The sequence below is a fragment of the Onychomys torridus genome, chromosome 7 (genome assembly GCF_903995425.1).
Source record: "Onychomys torridus chromosome 7, mOncTor1.1, whole genome shotgun sequence".
Taxonomy (NCBI): Eukaryota; Metazoa; Chordata; class Mammalia; order Rodentia; family Cricetidae; genus Onychomys; species Onychomys torridus.
The window spans coordinates 115,655,986-115,668,233 of NC_050449.1; the positions used below are offsets into that span (position 1 = coordinate 115,655,986).

Consider the following 12,248-nt stretch of genomic DNA (forward strand, 5'->3'; position numbering starts at 1 on the left):
ATAATAGGTTCCATGACTAGAACACTCATTCGTTATCAGAGGCAAAATAGAAGTCCAAGGGAAAGCTAATCTGAGATCATACTGCAAACTGAGCTTCACTGACACATCAGGGAAGCTGCTGGTAAGGCCTAAAGTGCCAGCCTGAGTTAGACCCTTAGCTCTTTAGGCACAGTTCACTTGACCTCCAGCAAGTTATACAACCTACCTGACTCCTATCATTATCTAAATTGTGTCAGAGGTTAAGGGTGTAGCTCAGTGGTAAAGAGCTTCCCTGTCGGGGCAGGAGAGATGGCTCAGTGGTTAAGAGCACTGCCTGTTCTTCCAGAGGTCCTGCCTGAGTTCAATTCCACATGGTGGCTCACAACTATCTCTAGTGGGATCTGATGCCCTCTTCTGGCATAAAGTTGTACATGCAGATAAAGCACTCATATACATAAATAAATAATAAAAATCTTTAAAAAAAAAAAAAAAAAGGTGGTGGTGGCGCACGCCTATAATCCCAGCACCTGGGAGGCAGAGGCAGGCGGATCTCTGTGAGTTCGAGGCCAGCCTGGTCTACAGAGCAAGATCCAGGAAAGGCGCAAAGCTACACAGAGAAAGCCTATCTCGAAAAACCAAAAAAAAAAAAAAAAAAAGAGCTTTCCTGGCATTTGTGAAGCCCCAGTTTTGTTTCCCAGTACCACAATAAAATAAAAAGATAGTTAGTACTGCCTAGAATTGTCATGAGAATAAAAAGGCCTGGTACATCTGAAGTGCTAAGAGTGGTACATAGCAAGCATTTGTAAAGTTGTGTTTGCTACCCTGTAAAATGAGAATTGCTTCATCCTGTAGGTCACTTGTTTTAGTTTCTTTTATGTGGTGTGTGCTTTATTTTTCCAGAGGTTTTTGTTTGTTTGTTTGTTTTTTTTTTTTTTTTTCTAAAGACAAAGTCTTCCAGGCAGTGGTGGTGCACGTCTTTGATCTCACATTTGGGAGTCAGAGGCAGGCAGATCTCTGAGTTCAAGGCCAGCCTGCTCTATAGAGTGAGTTCCAGGACAGCAGGGCTACACAGAGAAACCCTGTCTCGAAAAACCAGAATAAAAGAAAAAGAAAAGACAAGGTCTTACTATGTAGTCCTGATTGGTCTGAAACTCACTATGTCGATGAGGCTGACTGTAAATTCTCGGAGATTCACCTGCCTATGCCTTCTTGAGTGCCGGTATTAAAAGTGTGTACTACCAAAAGAATTAAAACGTCTTTAGTCAGACCTGGGAAATGGCCAGTGTCTCTCTTGTTGAATGTGTGCTATTGTGTGGGCCATTTGTTTGGCTGCATGCCATTACCTGGCTAGTATCTTTGAGGAATTTGGTTTTTATTTCCTGGAGATGGTCTGTGGCCCTTTCCTCTCTGCCCAGCTGTTGCAAAGGGTCCCCCTCCTGTGTTGGGAGCCCCAGTGATGGACAGAATCTTCATCTCTCTGCTCTGCCTGTTCTTCTTTACTGGAATATAGGTATTCTGGCTCCTTCCATCCCTTTCTTTTATTTTATGTGTATGGATGTTCCATGGAGGCCAGAAGAGGTTGTCAGATCCCCTGACACTGGAGTTACAAATGATTGTAAGCAGCCATGTGTGTGCCAGGAAGAGAACCTTCTGTTGGTTTGTTGTTGTTGGGTTTCTCTGTATAGTCTTGGCTATACTTTGTAGACCAGGCCAGCCTTGAACTCAGAGATTTCTCTGCCTCTGCCTCTGCCTCCCAAGTGCTAAGATTAAAAGCATGTGCCACAGTGCCCAGCTAAACCTGGTTTGGAAGAGCAGCCAGTGCTCTTAACCATTGAGTCATCTCTCCAGCCCCTCTCTGGCTTTTATATGCTGCCTAAAGCATGTGCTCTGTTTCCCACACTGAACAGTTAGCTCCTCTCTCTCTGGCCTCTACTGTATAACCCTACAAGTAGGCCATAGTACTGGGCCAGATATCTGGATACAGCAGATAGTACTGGGCCATGGTTACAGAAGCCTCTAATCTTCCTCTATGCCTGATTATGAGTTGTGCTAAAAGAATGATGTGTTTAAAAATAAAAGGGTGTTTTAAATGGGTAAAATTTACCTTAAATTACCTTAGTCCCAAAGAAACAATGGGGTAGATGAGTGTGGACAGTTGAACTGGGGAAGCTGTGAACAGCTCCTCGGGCTTCAGGGCTGTGGACGATTAATGCTTTACCCTGGGACTGGGAAGTTGAAGATGTGACTTCTGCATTCAGTGAACATAAGAGCCGAGGACAAGCATCTCTGATTGTGCTTATAGAGACCTGTGTGATGTGTCCTGGGGGGCTTCCCACATAGGACTTAATATTGGCTGCTTGGTGTTGAGTTAGAAACAGGCTATATGTTGCATGCTGTGTAAAGGTTTGATAGTTGGTCTTGGCTGTTTCTCCTGAACAGAGCTGCTTTTTACTGCTGTAGCTGAGGCTGGCAAGGAGTTTTGGAAATCACCATATTGCTGTGGCAGCAGTGAAACTTCTTCATATTTTTAAATTTGGGTTCTGCTTGTTGATAGTATAAGGGAAGAGCAGGTAATTAGAGAATCAGAGTTATACAATAAATGCTGTCCTGTGATGCATTCTTAGACTATATCACTAAATAAGATTCCTTTCACCATTAAATAGATACGTGAGCCCAGCTGTGGGCAACCATGCTGGCTTTCTCAGAGCCCCTCTCTCCTCTTGCTATTTTGATAGCTACTTTCCTGGGGTCTGCAGCTTCTTGACCCTTCAGGAGTAAGAGAAGTATATCCACATATATTCCCACCACCACCCCCATCCAACTTTCCCAGTCTCCAGCTTCCCGTGCTGGCATGCACTGATATGATACCTTCCAGCTTTCCTAGAGTCAGGATGCTTCTGTAGATGATATTGTAAAGTCTGAGCTGAAGCAGCTGGCCCCTTGCCTTCCCTACCACATAGATGAGTAATGTTTATTTACCTCACAGACTTAATAGGCTGGTTTGTGTCCATGCAAAACTCTCAAAAAGTCCTGTAAAGCCTTTGAGTCATGTCAGAGTGGCACATGTGAACGTTTGTTAATTCTATGTTGAGGTAATTGGTCGTAAGTATCAAGAGTCCAAAAAGGAATTTTTTTCTTTCTCCTGGAAAATACCAAATGACATCAAATACAAATACTTAACAGGTCAACAGTTTTTTCATGCTGTCATTCATTTTCCTTCTCAGTACAGTGATACCCTAGTTTCTGATCTCTGTCCTACTATCATATGTATCCCTAAGTCGTTCCAGAAGGGTTGACCCTGCACTGAAAGCCTGGGCTGGTGTGGAGGGTGAGAGGCATACTTCACATTCATGAGGCTTCCTAGCTTTACAGGCCAGCCAGAGAAGAGTGTTTATTTCACTCTGAAGATAAGAGTTCATTATACCAGCTGAGGTTCACATTACCACCAATCTCTTCCTCCTTGGCTGAAGAAGGCCTCCGCTTAAAGGCCTGTTACACCCACTGACAGGTGCAGGGTGCAGTACTGGGCTAGGTCATTGCACATACCTATAGGCCCCTGAGGTAGCTGATACCATCCTTTCTCATTTCAGTGACTTCACTTTTTTCCCTTTTGCCTTATGCAGGCTAGGACAGCTCTCACGTGACATTCTTTATGATGGCACTCCAGCATTCCACAGAGAACAAGTTCTTTGTGTTTGTAGAGGCTCACATAGCTTTTCTATTGCTGTCTTGTGTAGTTCAGCCAATGCTACCCCAGAATTTGAAGGGCGAGGAGGTGATGACCTTGGCACAGAGATCGCTAACACCCTCTACCGGATATTTAACAACAAGAGCAGCGTAGACCTGAGGTCCCTCTGCATCAGTCCTCGGGAGCACTGCTGGGTTCTCTATGTGGATGTACTGGTGAGTCATGTTGCATTGTCCCCATCTTATACCACCTTTGTTGAAGACTTATTGGTTTCTTTCCTCCCTCTATTGTTTCCTCTTCATGGGGAAGTGTTTTCAGCCTCCACTGTCACATTTTTTGGGAAGAGATGGTCTCCTGTAATAATCTTGTATTTACAAGATAAATGCAAAACATTAATAAGTGGTACATATAACACCATTCTATAACAAAATTGTGGTCATAGCACATAGCATAGCATAGTGAGTTGTACCTAAAATCACCATAGGAATTATCAGGGAATTAAAAACAAGGACCCTCTGGATGGTACCAGACAGATATTGGAGTTTAGCAAGTTGGCAATTGGTGTGGGATGATAAGCTCTTTTCATGCTTTTTCAGGTAAGCCTTCCAAACCTTCTGTGTGAGTAGACACTAGAGACCTAAAGAAGGAAAGGAACTAGACTGTCATTTCTGATCAGTGGGAAAAAGAGCTCTACAGAAGTAAAGAACTCAGCCAGTGTGAGGCAGTGCCTTCGCTTGGCCACTCTGGGAGGAACAAGCCAGGCTCTGGGCTTCACCTGCAAAGAATGTTTTTCCAAGGGAGACTGGCACATACAATAGAATTTGAGTACTCTGTTCCTATGTTCTGGTTAGGACATAGATAATCACCTGAAATTACTGCTACTGAGTATTTTTAGATTCTGTATAAATATACTTAGATGAGTATAGCAGAAAATAATAACAACAAGGCTTCTTGGGAATTAGAAGCTGCTGTGCTGTACTGTCAGGAAGAACTGTGGTTTTACCTTCAGTATAGCCTCTTAGAACTCACCCAGGGCTTAAGTATAAGAGCTGCCAGCACTCGGGAGGCAGAGGCAGGTGATCTCTGTGAGTTCAAGGCCAGCCTGGACTAGAGAGTGAGTTCCAGGACAGGCACCAAAACTACACAGAGAAACCCTATATCTAACAACAACAACAACAACAAAGTATGTTATAATTGTTTATGCTGTGGAACATTTGTTTAATTTTGCAGTGATGTGTTGCACTCTTTTATGTAGCATTTGTTTAACTCTGTGAAGCTGTGTTACTGTGCCTGTCTAAAACACCTGATGGCCTAATAAACAGCTGAACAGCCAGTAGAGAGGCAGGAGAAAGGATAGGCAGGGCTGCCAGGTAGAGAGAATAAATAGAAGGAGCAAAAGAACAAGGAGAGGAGGACACTGGGGGCCGGCCACACGGCCACACGGCCACACGGCCAGCCACAGAATGAGAGTGAAAGGAAGATACACAGAACTAAAAAAGGGAAAAGCCCAGAGGCAAAAGGTAGCTGGGATAATATAAGAAAAGCTGGCGAAAAACAATCCAAGCTAAGGCCAGGCATTTATGAGTAATAATAAGACTTTGTGTGATTTATTTGGGAGCTGGGTAGAGGACCCCCAAAAGACCAAAGAGTAAAACATAAAATATGGGTGCTGAGTGTTTTGCTCAAAAACTTGGTAAAAGGATCCAATTTTTTTTTAAAGATTTATTTATTTATTATGTATACAACATTCTGCCTCTGTGTAACCTTGCACACCAGAAGAGGGCACCAGATTTCATTATAGATGGCTGTGAGCCACCATGTGAGTGCTGGGAATTGAACTCAGGACCTCTGGAAGAGCAGTCAGTGCTCTTAACTGCTGAGCCATCTCTCCAGCCTTGATTCATGACTTCTCCATCTCCTTGAGGAGTCTGGTTGTTGTTTTTTTCCAGAACCTCAGACAGAGGCTTCTTGGGAGGGTAGATTGCCGCTTCCATGTGAGGTGTGCTCTGATCTCACCTGCAAGAGTCCATCAGAGGTAGACCTGGGCTTTTATAATTAATATACAGTGTATAGTGGTACAGGTCTGAGCACTGGGTATGTGTCCTGTTAATCACATACTAGAGGTGTCCCTGACTCCATGCATGCATCCGATAGCAAAGGTTAGAGTGAGCCTTGCAGTGTAGTTGGCAGCCATCTGGGCCTGAATGAAGTCAGCCACTGCTTGACACTGCGCTTGTGAGTCCTCGTCACTTCAGTGGGTGGTAGTGACCTTGCACGTGTGCCTGTGTAACTGCAGCTGTGGAATAGCACCAGCATGTCACTCTCCTCATGGTTCGCTAGCCAAGGAGGGCAGCCCACCGCCTTATCTTTATTTATGGTTTTTGTAGTCCTTTTTTTTTTTTTTTTTTTTTTTGAGACACAGTCTTACTATGTAGTCCTGGTTGTCCTGGAACTTACTATATAAACCAGGCTGGCCTCAAACTCACAGAGATTCACCTGCCTCTGCTTCCTGGGTCCTGGGATTATAGATATGAACTACCACACCTGGTTTCATGTCTTTATTATTATTATTTTTAAATATACATTCAGTATGGCTTAGGAATCTTGTTTCTTAACTGGGTTAATGCTTAGTGATAAGTAATGCTGACCTTTTTGTTTCTCAGCTGCTGGAATGTGGTGGGAACTTATTTGATGCTATTTCCATTGCTGTGAAGGCTGCTCTCTTCAATACAAGGTGAGTCTCCCTAGACACCAGTCCTATGGGCCTGTGTAGGACTTACCAGGGAACACTGACAAGGAAATTGTATGTCTGAAATGGTTCAGTGTTGACAGGGATGGTATCTAATGCTAAGCTCCAGGAAAGAGATTTTGTAAACTAAAACTAAGTAAGATACATATATTTTTGTGTTTATTTTTTTATTGGTAAATGTGTGTCATGTAAACAATATTAGGAAACCAGAGATACAAAAAAGTACACCCTAGCTTCAGGTTGTCTACCTATTACAGGATGGACTCTGAAAAATGCCTTTCACTTTCTCATGTTCCATTTCTACACATAGCACCTAGCACACAGTAGGTGTTCGCACATTCCTTGATTGTGTGTATGAATATTCTAGGAAGGGAGCAACTTGGTTTTGGTTAAGAACAATGGTTTCCCCACTGTGGTTCATAGATAGGCTGTGAACATACACACGGGGAGCTAAAATTCTTTGCTTCTTTGATTATATATGTGAAGAGAGTCTAGCAGCTAAGTAGTTGTGTGGGTCAGTGTGTGTTCATTTCCTGAGGTACCCTGGGATAAAGTGGGGTTTAAAAACTTATGATTGAGGCTGTTAGGGTAGCTGAGTTGGTAAAGAGCTTGAGAACCTTAGTTCAGTTTCCAGAACTCAGTTTAAAAAGCCAGGAGTAGTGGCACACACCTGTAATCCTAGCTTTGGGGAGGCAGAAATGGGAAGATCCATGGTACTCCTCACCAGCCTGTCTAGCTGAGTCAGCAAGCTTAAGGTTCCAGTGAGATACCCTGTCAGAAAAATAAGGTAGAGATCAAAGAAGATACCTGAGGTCCTCTGATCTCTACATGTGTATAAATTTGTGCACATCACATGCACAAGCCACTAGGTAAAGAAAACTTTGAATAAGTGAGCAAATATGTTTATACTGGAACATCCCTCATGTTTTTTTAATGGTGAAAGTTGAGCAACCTGAGTCTCAAAACATTGGACATTAAAATACACATAGCAGTATCTTCAGAGGCTTGTTAACAAGGAAATCTCCTCACCAAGTGCAGCTTTCACATCCTGTTTAGATGGTTGTTTTACTTTGATTTTGGCTATTGTGTTTGGTATGTCTGGAAATAACTCAAATGTTCACTATCTTTAGTTTGTGGACAGCGTAACACATAGAGATTTTAGACTCTTTGTGTTGAGTCGACTACAGAACAAATACAAACATAGTTAAACTTACATAAGAGCTTGTTGCAAGATGGAGTATTCATGAGCTTAGGAGCTATAGTGTCCTCTACCCAACCATGCCACTGGACTCTGTTAGACCTTCTAAGAGGTGGTCCAGGCACTCCCATGATGAGAGTTTGCATGTTAGATCCCATCATACCAGCAGCCAGCACCTGGGCTTTGTCGAAAGGAGAAAGGAAGTTGTCATCAGAAGTGGCTTAAGATCAGTCTCCTTGACTAGCTGGTTCCCATGGGTGCCAAGGAGTTGTAGAAGCTGTTTTGCTGTGAGGGAGTCCTAGTCTTCACTCCCAGGCAGCCAGGAGTAGTGACCTCATGGTGCCCTTGGATAGAGGAAGATAGAAAGACCTTTCTTTATGCATTGGAGTCCTTTAGAAGAGTAGATGCCTCTCGATTGTCTTTCTCAACCCTCTGTCCAGCTATGCTAGGGCCAAAACATTAAGAAATATCTCTCTCTCTCTCTCTCTCTCTCTCTCTCTCTCTTTCTCTCTCCCTTTCTCTCGCTCTCTCCCCTCCCCTTACCTTCCCCCCCAGCAGATTGTGTGCACACCCATGCATGCCCTTGTGTGTGTGTGTGTGTGTGTGTGTGTGTGTGTGTATGTATGTATACGTACATGTACATGCACAGGCTCCTTTTTTGACATACCAATCCCATTTCAAACTGCTTACTGCCCAGTTCAGATAGGATATTACTTAGTACTCTGGGCTCCTGACATGGAAGCTCTAGCCTCAGTTTTTGACAGGTGATGAGGATGAAAACAAGATGGAATTAATGAAATTCCTGCTTGTAAGACAAGAATTTCAACTCCTGTTCTCAAAAAACACTATGCTTCCTCCTTCCAGTAGGTGACAATTTTAATTCTGCCTCTGTTTCCAGGATACCAAGGGTTCGTGTTCTGGAGGATGAAGAGGGGGCAAAGGACATTGAACTGTCTGATGATCCTTATGACTGCCTCCGACTGAGTGTGGAGAATGTCCCCTGCATTGTCACCCTGTGCAAGGTGTGGGCTTGTCTCTCAGCATTTTTGCCATCTGTGGGGAGGTGGGTCTCCTCCAACCCTAACCTGTTGAGATCACTTCATAGGTTGGGAGGTTGTAGTTGTACAAACCATATGGATGTAGCTTTAACCCAATTCTCATAATTCAGTCACATTAGAAACATCATCTGAGCCTTCTGCTTTTTTAGCATCAGGGCTGCCATCTCCCTCTGCAGGCCCTGCACTTTATTGTACTGCTGCTCATCGTCCATTAACTCCTTCTACCCCAGAGGTAACTGAACACTGGTAGATTCTCTAACAGTATTCCTCTGTGGACCCTGAGGTCCACATATAGGAACTGAAGATGTGGGACCAGTTCTAGGTGTCACATGCCAGGTATGGTTTTCACCGAGCCCAGAGGTTTTCTGAGCCTGACATCTAGCATAGCCTCTGGCCTGTGTTGGCTGGGATTGTGACTAATTCCACAAGAGACTAGTTATATAAAAATGAAACTGAGCCAGGTATGGTGGCTCATGTCTCTAATTCTAGAACTCAGTAGGTGGAGGCAGGAGGACTGCTGCAAGCTTGAGACTAGCCTAGCCTATTTATCAAGTACCTGGTCAGCACAGCTGCACCAAGACCTTGTTTCAAAACAAAACGAAAACAAATTTCAGTCATTTAATTCCACTGAAAGTCCTTTGAGAACTGGGATTGTAAAGAAATGTTCACAGGGTGTTGGGATTGAACGGAGCTCTGGAGAGTGGCTTCATTTTGATTGTCCCTTAGCTTGGCTCTCTGGATTCACTGTTGCAGTGAACAAGATGTAGTGTGGCATTTCTGGCCTGTGTCCCCTGTTGGAAAGCCTAGTAGCCTCTGTCCTGATGAACTGTCTGCCCCCACACCCCTTGTTTCCATTTTTTGTCTTTCATTATCTTATTCACACAATGAACTATATTAACAATATTGAACATTCCTTCCAGCATTTTCCAAATGAGCAGAATATAAAATAAGATCTGGAATGAGCCAGGCATATGCAGCCTTTGTAGGCTTTGTGTCAGGGGAATCTGGGATCTCTGGTGTATTGCTCACATGTTTGTTAAGCAGCCCTGATCTTGCAGATTGGCTGCCGGCATGTGGTGGATGCCACACTTCAAGAGGAAGCCTGCTCCTTGGCCAGTTTGCTAGTGTCAGTGACCAGCAAGGGAGTTGTGACATGCATGAGGAAGGTGGGGAAGGGAAGCCTGGATCCTGAGAGCATCTTTGAGATGATGGAGGTAAGTCCATAGTGCTGGGGCAAGCCTAACTAGGAGAGCTTGTTGCTTCCCACCATTATCCATGTGGCTTCTTCATTCACACTCAGGACCCCACCTTGGGGCTGGGAGAGCAGTGGGTAGAGCTTTGGGCTGGGGGTCAGGCTCTGCCAGTGACTGTGTTTATCTCTAATCCCCAGTGGCTGCATTTGGTCTGAGAGTATTGACTTCGACCATGTAAAGAGTCACATAACTCTCTCACGGGATGAGGAATTGAATTCCTGTCCCTTCTGAAAAGAACATAGATGAGAGCAACACTAAAGAGTGACCCATCACAGGTTCTTCACAACCTGGAAGTATTTGTGGAAAGCGAGCAAGGATCAGATGAGAAGCTCTGGGGCTGGGTGAGAAGATAACTCAATGAGTAGTGATTGTTTCACAAGATGAGGACCTGAGTTCAGATCCCCAGTGCCCACATAACTGGGCAGAGTGGTGCATGACTGTAATCCTAATGCTAGGAGGCAGAGACTAGTAGATCCTAGGGCCTCACTGGCCAGCTGTTCTAACTAGTAGGTGAGCTTCACCTTCAGTGAGAGACCCTGTCGCAGAAATTGAGGTGAAGAGTGATAAAGGAAGATACCCAATGTTGACCTCCACAAACACAGAAAAAGACATAATGGACAGAGTGCCTGGTCCCAAGTGTCAACCCGTCCCTTGGCCAGCAAGGCTAAGTCTCTGAGGAGCAAAGCACTTCTCATTTTTGTTATTAAAGCAAGCAAAATATGATGTGATTGTTTATAGTTAGCTTAAGCAAATACAAGTACAATGAGGGAATACACCTGGTGTTATGTCTTACCGTCTTTGGTCATATGAAAAGAGCTGAGAATATTCCTCCAGGCCTTTGTCTTTCCCTCAGAGATAGTGGGGACATGCCAGGGCATTCCCTTCTTACCCTTGCTTTCAAGTGCATTCACTTACATAGTTCATGCAGTTCTTTATAGAAGGCCACCTATGGGGAAAGCATTCTGTACTCTGCTTCGGAGCTTTCTTACACAGGTTTCCACATCCAGGTGTGGGCTGTGTGTTCCAGCTTGAGGCTACATGTGTCTCCTGCAGAGCAGGAAGGATGACCCCCTAAGCTGCTCTGAGGATAGGAAGGGTAGGGTGGGGGAGCTGGTGTGCCATCGCCTGAGGTGTTGTCAGTAACCATCAGCTCCTGTTCTCTGCTCTTTTAAGCAGCCTGGGTTTGGGTTTCTCTACATGCTGATAGAATGTAGTAGGAGACCCACAAAAGACCCCTTTAGACAAGAGGAGCTCACATCTTCCTTTAGAGAAAGCTCACCCCAGAGAACTTAATGGTAAATCTGGGCGTTTTAAACAATAGCAAAGACTGATTGTATGCTTCGTGCCAGGAACTGTTCGTAGTACTCTTCTCTGTCTGCTATCCTTCACAGTTCAGTTTCTGAGATGAAGAACCTGAGGCACATAAAGAATAACCGGATCTCTCTGGAGTGCTGTAGCTATGCCTCCAGGGCTTCCGTGACTGGGAAATTAGCCCCATCAGTGAGCTGAGCCTGGGTTTCCCTGACTTTGGGAGTGAGGTCTGCAAACTTGGCTCAAGGAGCCACAGGGCTGTGGCTGTTCATTTCATAAATGGACACAGTGGTTCTGAATCCCCAGTGGTTACGTGAGAACCTCTGAGTACCTTTGCAGACTGGCCTGTGCTCTCCACCTGTTTTCCTCACTCCCACCTTTCACCTCATTTTTTTCCCACCTTCATTTGCATGAATAATCAGACCACCTCTTTCATAGAATTGGACATTTTCTAATGTAGGGTGTGTGTGTATTTTGTGGGTGCACATGTGGAGAGGTTCATATAAGTGTGCATGCATGTGGAGACTAGAGATTGACATTGAGTGTCTTCCTCAATCATTATGTATTGGGGCAGAATCTCTCACTTGAACCCAACGCTTATCTATCCCAGCAATGTAGCCTGCCAGCTTGTTCTAGGGATCCCTCGTCTCTGGCACCCTGTGAGCTGAGATCACAGGTGGGCTACCACATATGACAGTCAGGGCCAGGATAAACACAAAGGGTGTGACTGGCCTGGGGCTGTGGTACAGGCCTGGTGTCTGAGATCTGAGTGTCTGATGACACTGAGATCCAGTACAGTAGCAAAGTCGCAGCCACAGGCTATGGGAGTATTCAGAGCTTGCAGTGGAGATTTGGGGTTGGTATGTTGTATTCTGTTTGTTTGGTTTTTTCAGTCAGGGTTTCTTAGTGTAGCCTTGGCTATCCTGGAACTTACTCTGTAGACCAGGCTGGCCTTGAACTCACAAAGATTCCCCTGCCTCTGCCTCCTGGGTGCTGAGATTAAAGGTATGCA

At 44.6% G+C, this 12,248-nt stretch overlaps 1 protein-coding gene across 2 annotated transcripts in view; it reads left to right on the forward strand.

Moving 5' to 3' along the window:
- The window catches only part of Exosc7 (exosome component 7), a 39,536-nt gene that overhangs the window by 14,076 nt on the left and 13,212 nt on the right, over nucleotides 1-12,248 (forward strand). For both annotated transcript variants that reach the window (XM_036191995.1, XM_036191994.1), the window contains exons 4-7: nucleotides 3,717-3,882; nucleotides 6,331-6,401; nucleotides 8,513-8,636; nucleotides 9,731-9,886. In XM_036191995.1, the coding sequence (XP_036047888.1) occupies nucleotides 3,717-3,882; nucleotides 6,331-6,401; nucleotides 8,513-8,636; nucleotides 9,731-9,886 (517 nt within the window). The remainder of the gene's footprint in view (nucleotides 1-3,716; nucleotides 3,883-6,330; nucleotides 6,402-8,512; nucleotides 8,637-9,730; nucleotides 9,887-12,248) is intronic.